The 22205-nt window shown below is 49.1% G+C and overlaps 1 protein-coding gene and 2 long non-coding RNA genes across 4 annotated transcripts in view; 2 read left to right on the top strand and 1 right to left on the bottom strand.

Annotated features, from left to right (window-relative positions):
• Positions 1–22205, bottom strand: part of LOC110485341 (general transcription factor 3C polypeptide 1) — a 93224-nt gene that overhangs the window by 54679 nt on the left and 16340 nt on the right. Inside the window, exons 7-16 of the mRNA XM_036942555.1 lie at positions 18747–18926; positions 18474–18589; positions 17498–17927; positions 11377–11543; positions 11180–11271; positions 10720–10873; positions 9683–9786; positions 7664–7809; positions 3993–4065; positions 1–283 (exon numbers count right to left, since the gene is read on the bottom strand). The exon at positions 1–283 is cut by the window's left edge and continues 517 nt beyond it. Of these exons, the coding sequence (XP_036798450.1) occupies positions 1–283; positions 3993–4065; positions 7664–7809; positions 9683–9786; positions 10720–10873; positions 11180–11271; positions 11377–11543; positions 17498–17927; positions 18474–18589; positions 18747–18926 (1745 nt within the window). The remainder of the gene's footprint in view (positions 284–3992; positions 4066–7663; positions 7810–9682; positions 9787–10719; positions 10874–11179; positions 11272–11376; positions 11544–17497; positions 17928–18473; positions 18590–18746; positions 18927–22205) is intronic.
• On the top strand, positions 14168–14683 carry LOC118938145. Of its 2 annotated transcripts, none has more exons than XR_005035409.1 (3): positions 14168–14226; positions 14284–14355; positions 14498–14683. It is a non-coding gene; the product is annotated as an uncharacterized LOC118938145 (long non-coding RNA). The 2 variants fall into 2 exon arrangements; XR_005035408.1 differs by having other exon boundaries at positions 14478–14683.
• LOC118938144 lies at positions 15903–17485 on the top strand. The gene is made up of 4 exons (XR_005035407.1): positions 15903–15942; positions 16867–16945; positions 17142–17226; positions 17443–17485. It is a non-coding gene; the product is annotated as an uncharacterized LOC118938144 (long non-coding RNA).

Genomic DNA, 22205 nt, shown 5'->3' with positions numbered 1-22205 from the left:
GTCTGTGTTTCGGGGGGTTGAGGTGGGGAGGTTTGAGTTCTGGGGATTGGGGGAGTCTGTGTTTCGGGGGGTTGAGGTGGGGAGGTCTGTGTGTTCAGAGCTAGAAGGATGGGTGTCGTCAGGGTGTGTAGTTTGGGGTTGTGAGGGGTTACTGGGGGTGGTGGGGTAGGTAGTCTGGACACTAGGGTTATCAGTAGGGAGGACGATAGAGCTGGAGGTGTTGTGGAGGTCAGGGGGAGTGGGGGTAGAGGGGTGTCTCAGGGGGTGTCCGTAGACCAGATACCTAGGAAGACATTTGATCAATGATAAATATTGCTAAGGTTTTAACAAGTGTTTCTCTGACTTCATGAGTTTTGTAACCGAACCCCCTTACGTTGCCCAGTACACACTGTGGGGCATGAAATACTAGGTTTACTAGAACAATAAATGTAATTCAATCCAAAATACTTTATTTATCCGACAAAGATAAAAGTAGCTTGACTCTGGGACTAGTTGGAGGCTAATACTGACTCTGGGACTAGTTGGAGGGTAATACTGACTCTGGGACTAGTTGGAGGGTAATACTGACTCTGGGACTAGTTGGAGGGTAATACTGACTCTGGGACTAGTTGGAGGGTAATACTGACTCTGGGACTAGTTGGAGGGTAATACTGACTCTGGGACTAGTTGGAGGGTAACACTGACTCTGGGACTAGTTGGAGGGTAATACTGACTCTGGGACTAGTTGGAGGGTAATACTGACTCTGGGAGTAGTTGAGGGTAATACTGACTCTGGGACTAGTTGGAGGGTAATACTGACTCTGGGACTAGTTGGAGGGTAATACTGACTCTGGGACTAGTTGGAGGGTAATACTGACTCTGGGACTAGTTGAGGGTATTACTGACTCTGGGACTAGTTGGAGGGTAGTACTGACTCTGGGACTAGTTGGAGGGTAATACTGACTCTGGGACTAGTTGAGGGTATTACTGACTCTGGGACTAGTTGGAGGGTAATACTGACTCTGGGACTAGTTGGAGGGTAATACTGACTCTGGGACTAGTTGAGGGTAATACTGACTCTGGGACTAGTTGAGGGTAATACTGACTCTGGGACTAGTTGAGGGTAATACTGACTCTGGGACTAGTTGAGGGTATTACTGACTCTGGGACTAGTTGGAGGGTAATACTGACTCTGGGACTAGTTGAGGGTATTACTGACTCTGGGACTAGTTGGAGGGTAATACTGACTCTGGGACTAGTTGGAGGGTAATACTGACTCTGGGACTAGTTAAGGGCTAATACTGACTCTGGGACTAGTTGAGGGTAATACTGACTCTGGGACTAGTTGAGGGTAATACTGACTCTGGGACTAGTTGAGGGTAATACTGACTCTGGGACTAGTTGAGGGTATTACTGACTCTGGGACTAGTTGGAGGGTAATACTGACTCTGGGACTAGTTGAGGGTATTACTGACTCTGGGACTAGTTGGAGGGTAATACTGACTCTGGGACTAGTTAAGGGCTAATACTGACTCTGGGACTAGTTGAGGGTAATACTGACTCTGGGACTAGTTGAGGGTAATACTGACTCTGGGACTAGTTGGAGGGTAATACTGACTCTGGGACTAGTTGGAGGGTAATACTGACTCTGGGACTAGTTGGAGGGTAATACTGACTCTGGGACTAGTTGGAGGGTAATACTGACTCTGGGACTAGTTGAGGGTAATACTGACTCTGGGACTAGTTGAGGGTAATACTGACTCTGGGACTAGTTGAGGGTAATACTGACTCTGGGACTAGTTGAGGGTAATACTGACTCTGGGACTAGTTGAGGGTAATACTGACTCTGGGACTAGTTGAGGGTAATACTGACTCTGGGACTAGTTGAGGGTATTACTGACTCTGGGACTAGTTGGAGGGTAGTACTGACTCTGGGACTAGTTGGAGGGTAATACTGACTCTGGGACTAGTTGAGGGTATTACTGACTCTGGGACTAGTTGGAGGGTAATACTGACTCTGGGACTAGTTGGAGGGTAATACTGACTCTGGGACTAGTTGAGGGTAATACTGACTCTGGGACTAGTTGAGGGTAATACTGACTCTGGGACTAGTTGAGGGTAATACTGACTCTGGGACTAGTTGAGGGTATTACTGACTCTGGGACTAGTTGGAGGGTAATACTGACTCTGGGACTAGTTGAGGGTATTACTGACTCTGGGACTAGTTGGAGGGTAATACTGACTCTGGGACTAGTTAAGGGCTAATACTGACTCTGGGACTAGTTGAGGGTAATACTGACTCTGGGACTAGTTGAGGGTAATACTGACTCTGGGACTAGTTGAGGGTAATACTGACTCTGGGACTAGTTGAGGGTATTACTGACTCTGGGACTAGTTGGAGGGTAATACTGACTCTGGGACTAGTTGAGGGTATTACTGACTCTGGGACTAGTTGGAGGGTAATACTGACTCTGGGACTAGTTAAGGGCTAATACTGACTCTGGGACTAGTTGAGGGTAATACTGACTCTGGGACTAGTTGAGGGTAATACTGACTCTGGGACTAGTTGGAGGGTAATACTGACTCTGGGACTAGTTGGAGGGTAATACTGACTCTGGGACTAGTTGGAGGGTAATACTGACTCTGGGACTAGTTGGAGGGTAATACTGACTCTGGGACTAGTTGAGGGTAATACTGACTCTGGGACTAGTTGAGGGTAATACTGACTCTGGGACTAGTTGAGGGTAATACTGACTCTGGGACTAGTTGAGGGTAATACTGACTCTGGGACTAGTTGAGGGTAATACTGACTCTGGGACTAGTTGAGGGTAATACTGACTCTGGGACTAGTTGAGGGTAATACTGACTCTGGGACTAGTTGAGGGTAATACTGACTCTGGGACTAGTTGAGGGTAATACTGACTCTGGGACTAGTTGAGGGTATTACTGACTCTGGGACTAGTTGAGGGTATTACTGACTCTGGGACTAGTTACGGGTAATACTGACTCTGGGACTAGTTAATTTAAGGGTAATACTGGTAATACTGACTCTTGGACTAGTTAGTTTAAGGGTAATACTGACTGTGGGACTAGTTAGTTTAAAGGTAATACTGACTGTGGGACTAGTTAGTTTAAGGGTAATACTGACTGTGGGACTAGTTAGTTTAAGGGTAATACTGACTGTGGGACTAGTTAGTTTAAGGGTAATACTGACTGTGGGACTAGTTAGTTTAAAGGTAATACTGACTGTGAGACTAGTTAGTTTAAGGGTAATACTGGTGCGTACCACAAGAAGGTGTGTGGGACTAGTTGAGGGTATTACTGACTCTGGGACTAGTTACGGGTAATACTGACTCTGGGACTAGTTAATTTAAGGGTAATACTGGTAATACTGACTCTTGGACTAGTTAGTTTAAGGGTAATACTGACTGTGGGACTAGTTAGTTTAAAGGTAATACTGACTGTGGGACTAGTTAGTTTAAGGGTAATACTGACTGTGGGACTAGTTAGTTTAAGGGTAATACTGACTGTGGGACTAGTTAGTTTAAGGGTAATACTGACTGTGGGACTAGTTAGTTTAAGGGTAATACTGACTGTGGGACTAGTTAGTTTAAAGGTAATACTGACTGTGAGACTAGTTAGTTTAAGGGTAATACTGGTGCGTACCACAAGAAGGTGTGTGGGACTAGTTGAGGGTATTACTGACTCTGGGACTAGTTACGGGTAATACTGACTCTGGGACTAGTTAATTTAAGGGTAATACTGGTAATACTGACTCTTGGACTAGTTAGTTTAAGGGTAATACTGACTGTGGGACTAGTTAGTTTAAAGGTAATACTGACTGTGGGACTAGTTAGTTTAAGGGTAATACTGACTGTGGGACTAGTTAGTTTAAGGGTAATACTGACTGTGGGACTAGTTAGTTTAAGGGTAATACTGACTGTGGGACTAGTTAGTTTAAAGGTAATACTGACTGTGAGACTAGTTAGTTTAAGGGTAATACTGGTGCGTACCACAAGAAGGTGTGTGTCAGTCTCAGACGAGGCATCTTAGGCTGGTACCCCAAAGACCTGCTGAGACCTGGGACTGGGGGGGAGACAGAGAGAGAGAGACTTGAGACCTGGGACAGAGAGACAGAGAGAGACTTGAGACCTGGGACTGGGGGGGAGACAGAGAGAGAAAGAGACTTGAGACCTGGGACTGGGGGGGGGGGGGGGGCAGAGAGAGAAAGAGACTTGAGACCTGGGACTGGGGGGGACAGAGAGAGAGAGACTTGAGACCTGGGACAGAGAGACAGAGAGAGAAAGAGACTTGAGACCTGGGACTGGGGGGGACAGAGAGACAGAGAGAGACTTGAGACCTGGGACTGGGGGGGGGGGTGGCAGAGAGAGAAAGAGACTTGAGACCTGGGACTGGGGGGGACAGAGAGAGAGAGACTTGAGACCTGGGACGGGGGGAGACAGAGAGAGAAAGAGACTTGAGACCTGGGACTGGGGGGAAGACAGAGAGAGGCTTGAGACCTGGGACTGGGGGGAAGACAGAGAGAGACTTGAGACCTGGAACTGGGGGGGAGACAGAGAGAGGCTTGAGCAGTCACGTTCCAGGATAACAACCATCTCAGCTACTGAACAGTCAGGTTCCAGGTAGCAGGATAACAACCATCTCAGCTACTGAACAGTCAGGTTCCAGGTAGCAGGGTAACAACCATCTCAGCTACTGAACAGTCAGGTTCCAGGGTAACAACCATCTCAGCTACTGAACAGTCAGGTTCCAGGGTAACAACCATCTCAGCTACTGAACAGTCAGGTTCCAGGTAGCAGGATAACAACCCTCTCAGCTACTGAACAGTCAGGTTCCAGGGTAACAACCATCTCAGCTACTGAACAGTCAGGTTCCAGGTAGCAGGATAACAACCCTCTCAGCTACTGAACAGTCAGGTTCCAGGGTAACAACCATCTCAGCTACTGAACAGTCAGGTTCCAGGGTAACAACCATCTCAGCTACTGAACAGTCAGGTTCCAGGATAACAACCCTCTCAGCTACTGAACAGTCAGGTTCCAGGGTTACAACCATCTCAGCTACTGAACAGTCAGGTTCCAGGTAGCAGGGTAACAACCATCTCAGCTACTGAACAGTCAGGTTCCAGGTAGCAGGGTAACAACCATCTCAGCTACTGAACAGTCAGGTTCCAGGGTAACAACCATCTCAGCTACTGAACAGTCAGGTTCCAGGTAGCAGGATAACAACCATCTCAGCTACTGAACAGTCAGGTTCCAGGTAGCAGGGTAACAACCATCTCAGCTACTGAACAGTCAGGTTCCAGGTAGCAGGATAACAACCATCTCAGCTACTGAACAGTCAGGTAGCAGGGTAACAACCATCTCAGCTACTGAACAGTCAGGTTCCAGGATAACAACCATCTCAGCTACTGAACAGTCAGGTTCCAGGGTAACAACCATCTCAGCTACTGAACAGTCAGGTTCCAGGTTCCAGGGTAACAACCATCTCAGCTACTGAACAGTCAGGTTCCAGGTAGCAGGGTAACAACCATCTCAGCTACTGAACAGTCAGGTTCCAGGTAGCAGGGTAACAACCATCTCAGCTACTGAACAGTCAGGTTCCAGGATAACAACCATCTCAGCTACTGAACAGTCAGGTTCCAGGGTAACAACCATCTCAGCTACTGAACAGTCAGGTTCCAGGTAGCAGGGTAACAACCATCTCAGCTACTGAACAGTCAGGTTCCAGGGTAACAACCATCTCAGCTACTGAACAGTCAGGTTCCAGGTAGCAGGATAACAACCATCTCAGCTACTGAACAGTCAGGTTCCAGGTAACAACCATCTCAGCTACTGAACAGTCAGGTTCCAGGGTAACAACCCACTCAGCTACTGAACAGTCAGGTTCTAGGGTAACAACCATCTCAGCTACTGAACAGTCAGGTTCCAGGGTAACAACCCACTCAGCTACTGAACAGTCAGGTTCTAGGGTAACCACCATCTCAGCTACTGAACAGTCAGGTTCCAGGTAACAACCATCTCAGCTACTGAACAGTCAGGTTCCAGGATAACAACCATCTCAGCTACTGAACAGTCAGGTTCCAGGTAGCAGGGTAACAACCATCTCAGCTACTGAACAGTCAGGTTCCAGGTAACAACCATCTCAGCTACTGAACAGTCAGGTTCCAGGGTAACAACCATCTCAGCTACTGAACAGTCAGGTTCCAGGTTCCAGGGTAACAACCATCTCAGCTACTGAACAGTCAGGTTCCAGGTAGCAGGGTAACAACCATCTCAGCTACTGAACAGTCAGGTTCCAGGGTAACCACCATCTCAGCTACTGAACAGTCAGGTTCCAGGTAACAACCATCTCAGCTACTGAACAGTCAGGTTCCAGGGTAACAACCATCTCAGCTACTGAACAGTCAGGTTCCAGGGTAACCACCATCTCAGCTACTGAACAGTCAGGTTCCAGGTAGCAGGATAACAACCATCTCAGCTACTGAACAGTCAGGTTCCAGGGTAACAACCATCTCAGCTACTGAACAGTCAGGTTCTAGGGTAACAACCATCTCAGCTACTGAACAGTCAGGTTCCAGGGTAACAACCATCTCAGCTACTGAACAGTCAGGTTCCAGGGTAACAACCATCTCAGCTACTGAACAGTCAGGTTCTAGGGTAACAACCATCTCAGCTACTGAACAGTCAGGTTCCAGGTAGCAGGGTAACAACCATCTCAGCTACTGAACAGTCAGGTTCCAGGTAGCAGGGTAACAACCATCTCAGCTACTGAACAGTCAGGTTCCAGGGTAACAACCATCTCAGCTACTGAACAGTCAGGTTCCAGGGTAACAACCATCTCAGCTACTGAACAGTCAGGTTCCAGGTAGCAGGGTAACAACCATCTCAGCTACTGAACAGTCAGGTTCCAGGTAGCAGGGTAACAACCATCTCAGCTACTGAACAGTCAGGTTCCAGGGTAACAACCATCTCAGCTACTGAACAGTCAGGTTCCAGGGTAACAACCATCTCAGCTACTGAACAGTCAGGTTCCAGGGTAACAACCATCTCAGCTACTGAACAGTCAGGTTCCAGGGTAACAACCATCTCAGCTACTGAACAGTCAGGTAGCAGGGTAACCACCATCTCAGCTACTGAACAGTCAGGTTCCAGGGTTACAACCATCTCAGCTACTGAACAGTCAGGTTCCAGGGTAACAACCATCTCAGCTACTGAACAGTCAGGTTCCAGGTAGCAGGGTAACAACCCTCTCAGCTACTGAACAGTCAGGTTCCAGGGTTACAACCATCTCAGCTACTGAGCAGTCAGGTTCCAGGTAGCAGGATAACAACCATCTCAGCTACTGAACAGTCAGGTTCCAGGTAGCAGGGTAACAACCATCTCAGCTACTGAACAGTCAGGTTCCAGGGTAACAACCATCTCAGCTACTGAACAGTCAGGTTCCAGGGTAACAACCATCTCAGCTACTGAACAGTCAGGTTCCAGGGTAACAACCCTCTCAGCTACTGAGCAGTCAGGTTCCAGGTAGCAGGGTAACAACCATCTCAGCTACTGAACAGTCAGGTTCCAGGGTAACAACCATCTCAGCTACTGAACAGTCAGGTTCCAGGTTCCAGGTTCCAGTTTCCAGGTTAACCACCATCTCACGCCACACAGAAGTTTACCTATAGAAGGTTTGAAGTTCTTCAGTTGTTTGTCTTTGTCTCCCATCTTGTCCTCTGTTCTCATATTCTGGGGTTCAGCAGGCACCTCATTTCCCACACTGCCCCTCTCCCTCTCCTTCGCCTTCTCCTCTTCCTGCATTTCATTACTACAGAGAGAGAGAGGAGGATGGAGAGAGAGAGAGAGAGAGAGAAATGAAAGAGAGAGAGAGAAATGAAAGAGAGAGAAATGAAAGAGAGAGAGAAGGTTAGATAGAAATGAAAGAAGGATAGAGAAAGAGATGGATAGAGAGAAATTAAGCGAGAGAAGGAAAGAGAGAGAGAGAGAAGGAAAGAGAGAAGGAAAGAAAGAAGGATAGAGAAAGAGAGAGAAGGAAAGAAAGAAGGATAGAGAAAGAGAGAGAAGGAAAGAAAGAAGGATAGAGAAAGAGATAGAAGGAAAGAAAAAAGGACAGAGAGAAATGAAAGAGAGCAGTTAGAGAGGAGTCTTTACACACTCTTAAATCTGTCTGTCTGTCTGTCTGTCTGTCTGTCTGTCTGTCTGTCTGTGCAGCAGGGTCTATCTGTCTGTCTGTCTGTCTGTCTGTCTGTCTGTCTGTCTGTCTGTCTGTCTGTCTGACCGTGCAGCAGGGTCTGTCTGTCTGTCTGTCTCACCGTGCAGCAGGGTCTGTCTGTCTGTCTGTCTGTCTCACCGTGCAGCAGGGTCTGTCTGTCTGTCTGTCTGTCTCACCGTGCAGCAGGGTCTGTCTGTCTCACCGTGCAGCAGGGTCTGTCTGTCTCACCGTGCAGCAGGGTCTGTCTGTCTCACCGTGCAGCAGGGTCTGTCTGTCTGTCTGTCTCACCGTGCAGCAGGGTCTGTCTGTCTGTCTGTCTCACCGTGCAGCAGGGTCTGTCTGTCTGTCTGTCTCACCGTGCAGCAGGGTCTGTCTGTCTGTCTGTCTCACCGTGCAGCAGGGTCTGTCTGTCTGTCTGTCTCACCGTGCAGCAGGGTCTGTCTGTCTGTCTGTCTCACCGTGCAGCAGGGTCTGTCTGTCTGTCTGTCTGTCTGTCTGTCTGTCTGTCTGTCTGTCTGTCTCACCGTGCAGCAGGGTGTCTGTCTGTCTGTCTGTCTGTCTCACCGTGCAGCAGGGTGTCTGTCTGTCTGTCTGTCTGTCTCACCGTGCAGCAGGGTGTCTGTCTGTCTGTCTGTCTGTCTCACCGTGCAGCAGGGTGTCTGTCTGTCTGTCTCACCGTGCAGCAGGGTGTCTGTCTGTCTGTCTCACCGTGCAGCAGGGTCTGTCTGTCTATCTGTCTCACCGTGCAGCAGGGTGTCTGTCTGTCTGTCTCACCGTGCAGCAGGGTCTGTCTGTCTGTCTGTCTGTCTGTCTGTCTCACCGTGCAGCAGGGTCTGTCTGTCTGTCTGTCTCACCGTGCAGCAGGGTCTGTCTGTCTGTCTGTCTCACCGTGCAGCAGGGTCTGTCTGTCTGTCTGTCTGTCTCACCGTGCAGTAGGGTCTGTCTGTCTGTCTCACCGTGCAGCAGGGTCTGTCTGTCTGTCTGTCTCACCGTGCAGCAGGGTCTGTCTGTCTGTCTGTCTCACCGTGCAGCAGGGTCTGTCTGTCTGTCTGTCTCACCGTGCAGCAGGGTCTGTCTGTCTGTCTCACCGTGCAGTAGGGTCTGTCTGTCTGTCTGTCTCACCGTGCAGCAGGGTCTGTCTGTCTGTCTGTCTCACCGTGCAGCAGGGTCTGTCTGTCTGTCTGTCTCACCGTGCAGCAGGGTCTGTCTGTCTGTCTGTCTGTCTGTCTCACCGTGCAGCAGGGTGTCTGTCTGTCTGTCTGTCTGTCTCACCGTGCAGCAGGGTGTCTGTCTGTCTGTCTGTCTGTCTGACCGTGCAGCAGGGTGTCTGTCTGTCTGTCTGTCTGTCTGTCTCACCGTGCAGCAGGGTGTCTGTCTGTCTGTCTGTCTGTCTGTCTCACCGTGCAGCAGGGTGTCTGTCTGTCTGTCTGTCTGTCTGTCTCACCGTGCAGCAGGGTGTCTGTCTCACCGTGCAGCAGGGTAGGAGCTGGAGATGCGGAAGCGGACCTGTTCTATAGCCGACTTCACTAAAGCATCACTAGGAGAGACAGAGGGGTGGACTATAAACTCCACCTGGAGGAGAGGAGGAGGAGAGGGGGGAGGAGGAGGAGAGGGATAGGAGGAGAGGGGGAGGAGAGGAGGAGGAGAGGGGGAGGAGAGGAGGAGGAGAGGGATAGGAGGAGAGGGGAGGAGAGGGATAGGAGGAGAGGGATAGGAGGAGAGGGATAGGAGGAGAGGGGAGGAGAGGAGGGGGAGGAGAGGAGGAGGAGAGGGGGAGGAGGAGAGGGGAGGAGAGGGGGAGGAAGAGGAGAGGGATAGGAGGAGAGGGATAGGAGGAGAGGGATAGGAGGAGAGGGGAGGAGAGGAGGGGGAGGAGAGGGGGAGGAGGAGAGGGGGAGGAGGAGAGGGGGGGAGGAGAGGAGGGGAGGAGAGGAGGGGAGGAGAGGGGAGGAGAGGAGGAGAGGGATAGGAGGAGAGGGATAGGAGGAGAGGGGAGGAGAGGAGGGGGAGGAGAGGAGGAGGAGGAGAGGGGGAGGAGGAGAGGGGGAGGAGGAGAGGGGAGGAGAGGAGGGGGAGGAGGAGAGGGGAGGAGAGGGAGGAGAGGGGGAGGAGGAGGAGAGGGATAGGAGGAGAGGGGAGGAGAGGAGGGGGAGGAGAGGAGGAGGAGGAGAGGGGGAGGAGGAGAGGGGGAGGAGGAGAGGGGAGGAGAGGAGGGGGAGGAGGAGAGGGGAGGAGAGGGAGGAGAGGGGGAGGAGGAGGAGAGGGATAGGAGGAGAGGGATAGGAGGAGAGGGATAGGAGGAGAGGAGAAGACAAAGTGATAAACTGTTAGAGAAACTAGTTGAATATATCATCTACAGGTGTGTAGTCATGGTAATAAGCTGTAAATGCACTGTGTGAATTATGTCTGTTTATATCCGGTGTGTGTGTGTCTGTCTGTGTGTGTGTCCGGTGTGTGTGTGTGTGTGTGTCTGTCTGTGTGTGTGTCCGGTGTGTGTGTGTGTACCTTCTTGCTGACTCCGTCCTGTATAACAGTGGTTCTGAACAGTTTGAGCATTCCCTCTTTAGACAGAGATCTGATGAGACGCAGGATAGACTTCTTACAACACTTAGTGTTCACACCATCTAGCTTCTCCTCATCCTGAACCAACCTCTGGATTCTAGAGGGACAGAGAGGAAGAGAGGGAGGAGGGGAGAGAGGGAGGGAGGGAGAGGGACAGAGAGGGAGGAAGAGAGAGAGAGAGACAGAGAGAGAGAGAGCGACAGAGGGACAGAGAGAGGGACAGAGAGAGAGGGACAGGGAGAGAGGGACAGGGAGAGGGACAGAGAGAGGGACAGAGAGAGGGACAGAGAGAGGGACAGAGAGAGGGAGGAGGGATGAGAAGAACAATATAAATAGATTGAGAATTATTATTTGTATTTTTTTAACAACAAATCCCAGTGAGACAGGAAGTGGTGTGACTGACGTGAAGAGGCCCTCTATGATCTTGAGGCTCTGAACAGCTTCCACAATCACGTTCTTCCTCTTCAGCAGGCGGTAAGTCTGGCGGTGGTGCTCCTGACCCAACAGAGACCGGGGGGGACAGGGATTCAGACAGGGAATTCATGCACTAGATTTAAAGACATCTCTACATCATAATGTTTGAGAGACACACAGCCTCACCTTCTGACTGGGGATCTCCTCGATGACCGTGACGCTGTCCTCTGCTTGGCTGTTGCCTGCGAACATACTCCCCGTCTTGTCCAATGAAACGTCAGGACCGAATTTTGACTCCTCCTCCGCAACTGGGCTGAGCCAAGATTCCAGCTCTGGCTCCTGATTGGCTCCACCTTTGGTAGGGGGCGTGGTAGGAGGTAAGTGAAAGCAGGGGCATATTTAGGGGCGTGAAACATCACAGATAGAAATAGATCTGATACAATTCCTCTACTTGACAGCCAATCATATCTGTTCTCCAACAAACCTTTCCATCTCTATTCTACCTGACAGCCAATCATATCTGTTCTCCAACAAACCTTTCCATCTCTATTCTACCTGACAGCCAATCATATCTGTTCTCCAACAAACCTTTCCATCTCTATTCTACCTGACAGCCAATCATATCTGTTCTCCAACAAACCTTTCCATCTCTATTCTACCTGACAGCCAATCATATCTGTTCTCCAACAAACCTTTCCATCTCTATTCTACCTGACAGCCAATCATATCTGTTCTCCAACAAACCTTTCCATCTCAGCGTTCTGAACAGGTTCCCTATTCTACCTGACAGCCAATCATATCTGTTCTCCAACAAACCTTTCCATCTCAGCGTTCTGAACAGGTTCCCTATTCTACCTGACAGCCAATCATATCTGTTCTCCAACAAACCTTTCCATCTCTATTCTACCTGACAGCCAATCATATCTGTTCTCCAACAAACCTTTCCATCTCAGCGGTCTGAACAGGTTCCCTATTCTACCTGACAGCCAATCATATCTGTTCTACAACAAACCTTTCCATCTCAGCGTTCTGAACAGGTTCAGTGCTTTCGGAAAGTATTCAGACTCCTTCACTTTTTCCACATTTTGTTACAGCCTTGTTCTAAAATGGATAACAATGTTTTCAATCTACTATCTTCAATCTACCCACATAATGACATCACAATAACCCCATAATGACTTCACAATAACCCCATAATGACATCACAATACCCCATAATGACATCACAATACCCCCATAATGACATCACAATACCCCATAATGACATCACAATACCCCATAATGACAAAGCGAAAAAAGGTTTTTAGCAATGTAAAAACAGAAATACCTTATTTACATAAGTACTCAGACTCTTTGCTATGAGACTAAATTCAGCTCCTGTTGCATCCTGTTTCCATTGATCATCCTTGAGATGTTTCTACAACTTGATTGTTGTGCACCTGTGGTAAATTCAATTGATTGGACATGATTTGGAAAGGCACACACCTGTCTATATAAGGTCCCACAGTTGACAGTGAATGTCAGAGCAAAAACCAAGCCATGAGGTTGAAGGAATTGTCCATAGAGCTCCGAGACAGGATTGTGTCGAGGCACAGATCTGGGGAAGGGTACCAAAACATTTCTGCAGCATTGAAGGTCCCCAAGAACACAGTGGCCTCCATCACTCCTAAACAGAAGAAGTTTGGAGCCACTAAGACTCTTCCTAGAGCTGGTAGCCCGGCCAAACTGAGCAATCGGTGGAAAAGGGCCTTGGTCAGGGAGGTGACCAAGAACCTGACGGTTACTGACTGGGCATCCAGAGTTCCTCTGTGGAGATGGGAGAACCTCCCAGAAGGACAACCATCTCTGCAGCACTCCACCAATCAGGCCTTAATGGTAGAGTGGCCAGACGGAAGCCACTCCTCAGTAAAAGGCTCACAACAGCCCGCTTGGAGTTGGCCAAAAGGTATGTAAAGACTCTCAGAAGACTCCCATGAAAAACAAGATTCTCTGGTCTGATGAAACCAAGATTGAACTCTTTGGCCTGAATGCCAAGTGTCACATCTGAAGGAAACCTGGCACCATCCCTACGGTGAAGCATAGTGGTGGCAGCATCATGCTGTGGGGATGTTTTTCAGTGGCAGGGACTGGGAGACTAGTCAGGATCGAGGGAAAGATGAACAGAGCAAAGTACAGAGAGATCCATGATGAAAACCTTCTCCAGAACACTCAGGACCTCAGACTGGGGCGAAGGTTCACCTTCCAACAGGACAACAACCCTAAAGCACACAGCCAAGACAACGCAGGATTGCCTTCGGGACAAGTCAATGTCCTTGAGTGGCTCAGCCTGAGATAGGACTTGAACCCGATCAAACATCTCTGGAGAGACCTGAAAATAGCTGTGCAGCGACGCTCCCCATCCAACCTGACAGAGCTTGAGACGATCTACAGAGAAGAATGGGAGAAACTCCACAAAATACAGGTGTGACAAGCTTGTAGCGTCCTACCCAAGAAGACTCAAGGCTGTAGTCACTGTCAAAGTACTGAGTAAAGGGTCTGAATTCTTAAGTAAATGTGATTTTTCTTCTTTTTTTTTATTATACTTTTGCAGAAATGTCTAAATAACCTGTTTTTGCTTTGTCATTATGGAGTGGTGTGGGTAGACTGATGAGGGATTTATAAAATGTATTATTATTTTAGAATAAGGCTGTAAAATGAGGGAAAAAAGTGAAGGGGTCTGAATACTTTCCGAATGGGACGGAGATGGAGATGAAATCTTAAATGAGCATTAGTTAGATTGAACCCCTACAGGATGCTAAGGGGTAGGGAATTGGGTGTTTAGGGTGGGTGCAGAGTGATGAGGTACCAGGAAGTAGAGTTAGATCAGTATTTAAGGTGTTGGGTCGGTATATAAGGTGTTGGGTCAGTATTTAAGGTGTTGGGTCAGTATTTAAGGTGTTGGGTCGGTGTTGGGTCAGTATTTAAGGTGTTGGGTCGGTGTTGGGTCAGTATTTAAGGTGTTGGGTCAGTATTTAAGGTGTTGGGTCAGTATTTAAGGTGTTGGGTCAGTATTAAGGTGTTGGGTCAGTATTAAGGTGTTGGGTCAGTATTAAGGTGTTGGGTCCTTACTTGTGATGGGTGCAGAGTGATGAGGTACCAGGAAGTAGAGTTAGGTCAGTATTTAAGGTGTTGGGTCAGTATTTAAGGTGTTGGGTCGGTATTTAAGGTGTTGGGTCAGTATTTAAGGTGTTGTGTCGGTGTTGGGTCAGTATTTAAGGTGTTGGGTCGGTGTTGGGTCAGTATATAAGGTGTTGGGTCAGTATTTAAGGTGTTGGGTCAGTATTTAAGGTGTTGGGTCAGTATTTAAGGTGTTGGGTCCTTACTTGTGATGGGTGCAGAGTGATGAGGTACCAGGAAGTAGAGTTAGGTCAGTATTTAAGGTGTTGGGTCAGTATTTAAGGTGTTGGGTCAGTATTTAAGGTGTTGGGTCGGTATTTAAGGTGTTGGGTCAGTATTTAAGGTGTTGGGTCCTTACTCGTGATGGGTTTAGAGTGATGAGCTACCAGGAAGTAGAGTTAGATCAGTATTTAAGGTGTTGGGTCAGTATTTAAGGTGATGGGTCAGTATTTAAGGTGTTGGGTCAGTATTAATGTGTTGGGTCAGTATTAAAGTGTTGGGTCAGTATGTAAGGTGTTGGGTCAGTATTTAAGGTGTTGGGTCAGTATTTACGGTGTTGGGTCAGTATTTACGGTGTTGGGTCAGTATTTACGGTGTTGGGTCAGTATTTAAGGTGTTGGGTCAGTATTAAGGTGTTGGGTCAGTATTAAGGTGTTGGGTCAGTATTTAAGGTGTTGGGTCAGTATTAAGGTGTTGGGTCAGTATTAAGGTGTTGGGTCAGTATTAAGGTGTTGGGTCAGTATTTAAGGTGTTGGGTCAGTATTTAAGGTGTTGGGTCAGTGTTGGGTCAGTATTTAAGGTGTTGGGTCGGTATTTAAGGTGTTGGGTCGGTATTTAAGGTGTTGGGTCAGTATTTAAGGTGTTGGGTCAGTATTTAAGGTGATGGGTCGGTATTTAAGGTGTTGGGGTCAGTATTTAAGGTGTTGGGTCAGTATTTAAGGTGTTGGGTCGGTGTTGGGTCAGTATTTAAGGTGTTGGGTCAGTATTTAAGGTGTTGGGTCGGTATTTAAGGTGATGGGTCGGTATTTAAGGTGTTGGGGTCAGTATTTAAGGTGTTGGGTCAGTATTTAAGGTGATGGGTCGGTATTTAAGGTGTTGGGGTCAGTATTTAAGGTGTTGGGTCAGTATTTAAGGTGTTGGGTCGGTGTTGGGTCAGTATTTAAGGTGTTGGGTCAGTATTTAAGGTGTTGGGTCGGTATTTAAGGTGTTGGGTCGGTATTTAAGGTGTTGGGTCGGTATTTAAGGTGATGGGTCAGTATTTAAAGTGTTGGGTCAGTATTTAAAGTGTTGGGTCGGTATTTAAGGTGATGGGTCAGTATTTAAGGTGTTGGGTCGGTATTTAAGGTGTTGGGTCGGTATTTAAGGTGATGGGTCGGTATTTAAGGTGTTGGGTCGGTATTTAAGGTGTTGGGTCAGTATTTAAGGTGTTGGGTACTTACTCGTGATGGGTGCAGACTGATGAGCTACCAGGAAGTAGAGATAGATCAGTATTTAAGGTGTTGGGTCAGTTTTTAAGGTGATGGGTCAGTATTTAAGGTGTTGGGTCGGTATTTAAGGTGTTGGGTCAGTATTTAAGGTGTTGGGTCAGTATTTAAGGTGTTGGGTCAGTATTTAAGGTGTTGGGTCCTTCCTCGTGATGGGTGCAGAGTGATGAGCTACCAGGAAGTTGAGTTTGGACTGTATTTAAGGTGTTGGGTCCTTACTCGTGATGGGTGCAGAGTGATGAGGTACCAGGAAGTTGAGTTTGGACTGTATTTAAGGTGTTGGGTCCTTACTCGTGATGGGTGCAGAGTGAGGAGCTACCAGGAAGTTGAGTTTGGACTGTATTTAAGGTGTTGGGTCCTTACTCGTGATGGGTGCAGAGTGATGAGGTACCAGGAAGTAGAGTTATGTCAGTATTTAGGGTGTTGGGTCCTTACTCGTGATAGGTGCAGAGTGATGAGCTACCAGGAAGTTGAGTTTGGACTGTATTTAAGGTGTTGGGTACTTACTCGTGATGGGTGCAGAGTGATGAGCTACCAGGAAGTAGAGTTAGGTCAGTATTTAAGGTGTTGGGTCCTTACTCGTGATAGGTGCAGAGTGGTGAGCTACCAGGAAGTAGAGTTAGGTCAGTATTTAAGGTGTTGGGTCGGTATTTAAGGTGTTGGGTCCTTACTCGTGATGGGTGCAGAGTGGTGAGCTACCAGGAAGTAGAGTTAGGTCAGTATTTAAGGTGTTGGGTCGGTATTTAAGGTGTTGGGTCCTTACTCGTGATGGGTGCAGAGTGATGAGGTACCAGGAAGTTGAGTTTGGACTGTATTTAAGGTGTTGGGTCCTTACTCGTGATGGGTGCAGAGTGAGGAGCTACCAGGAAGTTGAGTTTGGACTGTATTTAAGGTGTTGGGTCCTTACTCGTGATAGGTGCAGAGTGATGAGCTACCAGGAAGTAGAGTTATGTCAGTATTTAAGGTGTTGGGTCCTTACTCGTGATGGGTGCAGAGTGATGAGCTACCAGGAAGTAGAGTTATGTCAGTATTTAAGGTGTTGGGTCCTTACTCGTGATGGGTGCAGAGTGATGAGCTACCAGGAAGTAGAGTTAGGTCAGTATTTAAGGTGTTGGGTCCTTACTCGTGATGGGTGCAGAGTGATGAGCTACCAGGAAGTTGAGTTTGGACTGTATTTAAGGTGTTGGGTCCTTACTCGTGATAGGTGCAGAGTGATGAGCTACCAGGAAGTTGAGTTTGGACTGTATTTAAGGTGTTGGGTCCTTACTCGTGATGGGTGCAGAGTGATGAGCTACAAGGAAGTAGAGTTAGGTCAGTATTTAAGGTGTTGGGTACTTACTCGTGATGGGTGCAGAGTGATGAGCTACCAGGAAGTAGAGTTAGGTCAGTATTTAAGGTGTTGGGTCCTTACTCGTGATGGGTGCAGAGTGAGGAGCTACCAGGAAGTTGAGTTTGGACTGTATTTAAGGTGTTGGGTCCTTACTCGTGATAGGTGCAGAGTGATGAGCTACCAGGAAGTAGAGTTTGGTCAGTATTTAAAGTGTTGGGTCCTTACTCGTGATGGGTGCAGAGTGATGAGCTACCAGGAAGTTGAGTTTGGACTGTATTTAAGGTGTTGGGTCAGTATTTAAGGTGTTGGGTCAGTATTTAGGGTGTTGGATCCTTACTCGTGATAGGTGCAGAGTGATGAGCTACCAGGAAGTTGAGTTTGGACTGCTTCAGGAGAGACATCTTGCCCACTTTCTTTTTTTCTGCATTTTTCTTCTTCGCTCCCTTCTTCTTCACTTTCTTCTCGACTTCCCAGTCTTCGTCATCCTCGTCCCTCTCTCTCTCCTCCTCTCCCTCAGTGTTTCCCAGAGGTTCCAGAGGCGATGTTGTTTTACGGGTAGGCCGAGTCTTTGTGGTAGCTGGTGTTTTTAGGGTGGCCTGCGCTGGGGTTTGGGGGGCCCCCTCTCCTTCCCCTCCTCCCCCTACAGTGCGAAGCCGGTCTGATCGCTCCTGCTCTTTCACGAGATGTCGAAGCAGATCAGACTCGTCAACGTGCAGATGGCCGAGGTACTTAGTGGTCCTCTGACGACCCTCGTCTTCCATGAAACCCTGAGGTGACGGACGGACACAAGGGTAACACACACAATTGTCTATTTCGTTTTTTTTTTTTATAAAACATGGGAAAATTACATTTACAAGGCAAACAGACACGGCTCAATCAGCTTCAACATGACAGACAGACACAGTTCAATGACAGACAGACACAGTTCAATCAGCTTCGACAAACACAGACACAGTTCAATGACAGACAGACAGACACAGCTCAATGACAGACACAGTTCAATCAGCTTCGACATGACAAACAGACACACAGTTCAATGACAGACAGACACAGTTCAATCAGCTTCGACATGACAAACAGACACACAGTTCAATGACAGACAGACACAGTTCAATCAGCTTCAACATGACAGACAGACAGTTCAATCAGCTTCGACAAACAGACAGACACAGTTCAATGACAGACAGACATAGCTAGATCAATGATGATCTATGACAAAACAACGGTGACATCACAGTAGATGACATATCCGTGCATATATTTAAGTAATGTGTACACACACACACACACACACACACACACAGATACTTTACCTTGATCATGTCTGTCCTCTCCAGCAGTCGGCAGATCATACGAGACTCCAGCTTGCCGATGCACATCCTCGCACGCAACGCACTCTGAGAGATGCCCTTGGTCCCGCAGGACACGACTAGATCAGCCAATCACAAAGCAGAGAGTAAGACATTCGACCAATCAGAAAATGGAACCATTTCCCGTCTTTAAACAAAAAAACAAAAAAATAGGAAAATGTATCTATTTCTACACCAATATTTTGGCCAATAAGAAAAGAGCAAACCAGAACGTACTGATCCCATAGGCCTGTGAGAGGAAGTCTCTCTCCATGATCCGCCCCTCTGTGGGGACGGTCTTCCTATTTGCTCCTCCCCCATCATCATCGTCGTTATCATCGTCATCCTCAGCCTCGACCACCTCCTTCCTCACGTAGGGTTTGATTAGCTTCAGACAGCGAGCCACCACCTTGGTGCCTAGAGGAGAGGAGACAAGGGGTTAGGGAACAAGGTGGCCTCAGTGAGGACAGGGGGAGTAAGGAAGGAGGAGTTAGTGAGGAAGGAAACAGGGAATCAGACAGAACAAAGGGCATCAGGAGAACCAGCCGTCAGACTAGTGTCTAGGAGAACCAGCCGTCAGACTAGTGTCTAGGAGAACCAGCCGTCAGACTAGTGTCTAGGAGAACCAGCCGTCAGACTAGTGTCTAGGAGAACCAGCCGTCAGACTAGTGTCTAGGAGAACCAGCCGTCAGACTAGTGTCTAGGAGAACCAGCCGTCAGACTGGTGTCTAGGAGAACCAGCCGTCAGACTGGTGTCTAGGAGAACCAGCCGTCAGACTGGTGTCTAGGAGAACCAGCCGTCAGACTAGTGTCCAGGAGAACCAGCCGTCAGACTAGTGTCCAGGAGAACCAGCCGTCAGACTAGTGTCTAGGAGAACCAGCCGTCAGACTAGTGTCTAGGAGAACCAGCCGTCAGACTAGTGTCTAGGAGAACCAGCCGTCAGACTAGTGTCTAGGAGAACCAGCCGTCAGACTAGTGTCTAGGAGAACCAGCCGTCAGACTAGTGTCTAGGAGAACCAGCCGTCAGACTAGTGTCTAGGAGAACCAGCCGTCAGACTAGTGTCTAGGAGAACCAGCCGTCAGACTAGTGTCTAGGAGAACCAGCCGTCAGACTAGTGTCGAGGAGAACCAGCCGTCATACTAGTGTCTAGGAGAACCAGCCGTCAGACTAGTGTCTAGGAGAACCAGCCGTCAGACTAGTGTCGAGGAGAACCAGCCGTCAGACTAGTGTCTAGGAGAACCAGCCGTCAGACTAGTGTCTAGGAGAACCAGCCGTCAGACTAGTGTCTAGGAGAACCAGCCGTCAGACTAGTGTCTAGGAGAACCAGCCGTCAGACTGGTGTCTAGGAGAACCAGCCGTCAGACTAGTGTCTAGGAGAACCAGCCGTCAGACTAGTGTCTAGGAGAACCAGCCGTCAGTCTAGTGTCTAGGAGAACCAGCCGTCAGACTGGTGTCTAGGAGAACCAGCCGTCAGACTGGTGTCTAGGAGAACCAGCCGTCAGACTAGTGTCGAGGAGAACCAGCCGTCAGACTAGTGTCTAGGAGAACCAGACGTCAGGCTAGTGTCGAGGAGAACCAGCCGTCAGACTAGTGTCGAGGAGAACCAGCCGTCAGACTAGTGTCTAGGAGAACCAGCCGTCAGACTAGTGTCTAGGAGAACCAGCCGTCAGACTAGTGTCTAGGAGAACCAGCCGTCAGACTAGTGTCTAGGAGAACCAGCCGTCAGACTAGTGTCGAGGAGAACCAGCCGTCAGACTAGTGTCTAGGAGAACCAGCCGTCAGACTAGTGTCTAGGAGAACCAGCCGTCAGACTAGTGTCTAGGAGAACCAGCCGTCAGACTAGTGTCGAGGAGAACCAGCCGTCAGACTAGTGTCTAGGAGAACCAGCCGTCAGACTAGTGTCTAGGAGAACCAGCCGTCAGACTAGTGTCTAGGAGAACCAGCCGTCAGACTAGTGTCTAGGAGAACCAGCCGTCAGACTAGTGTCTAGGAGAACCAGCCGTCAGACTAGTGTCTAGGAGAACCAGCCGTCAGACTAGTGTCTAGGAGAACCAGCCGTCAGACTAGTGTCCAGGAGAACCAGCCGTCAGACTAGTGTCTAGGAGAACCAGCCGTCAGACTAGTGTCCAGGAGAACCAACCGTCAGACTAGTGTCTAGGAGAACCAGCCGTCAGACTAGTGTCGAGGAGAACCAGCCGTCATACTAGTGTCTAGGAGAACCAGCCGTCATACTAGTGTCTAGGAGAACCAGCCGTCAGACTAGTGTCGAGGAGAACCAGCCGTCAGACTAGTGTCGAGGAGAACCAGCCGTCAAACTAGTGTCTAGGAGAACCAGCCGTCAGACTAGTGTCTAGGAGAACCAGCCGTCAGACTAGTGTCTAGGAGAACCAGCCGTCAGACTAGTGTCTAGGAGAACCAGCCGTCAGACAAGTGTCGAGGAGAACCAGCCGTCAGACTAGTGTCGAGGAGAACCAGCCGTCAGACTGGTGTCGAGGAGAACCAGCCGTCAGACTGGTGTCTAGGAGAACCAGCCGTCAGACTAGTGTCGAGGAGAACCAGCCGTCAGACTGGTGTCGAGGAGAACCAGCCGTCAGACTAGTGTCTAGGAGAACCAGCCGTCAGACTGGTGTCTAGGAGAACCAGCCGTCAGACTGGTGTCTAGGAGAACCAGCCGTCAGACTAGTGTCGAGGAGAACCAGCCGTCAGACTGGTGTCGAGGAGAACCAGCCGTCAGACTAGTGTCTAGGAGAACCAGCCGTCAGACTAGTGTCTAGGAGAACCAGCCGTCAGACTAGTGTCTAGGAGAACCAGCCGTCAGACTAGTGTCTAGGAGAACCAGCCGTCAGACTGGTGTCGAGGAGAACCAGCCGTCAGACTAGTGTCGAGGAGAACCAGCCGTCAGACTGGTGTCTAGGAGAACCAGCCGTCAGACTGGTGTCTAGGAGAACCAGCCGTCAGACTGGTGTCTAGGAGAACCAGCCGTCAGACTAGTGTCTAGGAGAACCAACCGTCAGACTAGTGTCTAGGAGAACCAGCCGTCAGACTAGTGTCGAGGAGAACCAGCCGTCATACTAGTGTCTAGGAGAACCAGCCGTCATACTAGTGTCTAGGAGAACCAGCCGTCAGACTAGTGTCGAGGAGAACCAGCCGTCAGACTAGTGTCGAGGAGAACCAGCCGTCAGACTAGTGTCTAGGAGAACCAGCCGTCAGACTAGTGTCTAGGAGAACCAGCCGTCAGACTAGTGTCTAGGAGAACCAGCCGTCAGACTAGTGTCTAGGAGAACCAGCCGTCAGACTAGTGTCTAGGAGAACCAGCCGTCAGACTAGTGTCTAGGAGAACCAGCCGTCAGACTAGTGTCGAGGAGAACCAGCCGTCAGACTAGTGTCGAGGAGAACCAGCCGTCAAACTAGTGTCTAGGAGAACCAGCCGTCAGACTAGTGTCTAGGAGAACCAGCCGTCAGACTAGTGTCTAGGAGAACCAGCCGTCAGACTAGTGTCTAGGAGAACCAGCCGTCAGACAAGTGTCGAGGAGAACCAGCCGTCAGACTAGTGTCGAGGAGAACCAGCCGTCAGACTGGTGTCGAGGAGAACCAGCCGTCAGACTGGTGTCTAGGAGAACCAGCCGTCAGACTAGTGTCGAGGAGAACCAGCCGTCAGACTGGTGTCGAGGAGAACCAGCCGTCAGACTAGTGT

This window comes from Oncorhynchus mykiss, chromosome 13 (assembly GCF_013265735.2).
Source record: "Oncorhynchus mykiss isolate Arlee chromosome 13, USDA_OmykA_1.1, whole genome shotgun sequence".
NCBI classification, from domain to species: domain Eukaryota; kingdom Metazoa; phylum Chordata; class Actinopteri; order Salmoniformes; family Salmonidae; genus Oncorhynchus; species Oncorhynchus mykiss.
Note: the sequence above shows the minus strand (reverse complement) of the source record. Positions and strands in the feature narration are given on the sequence as shown.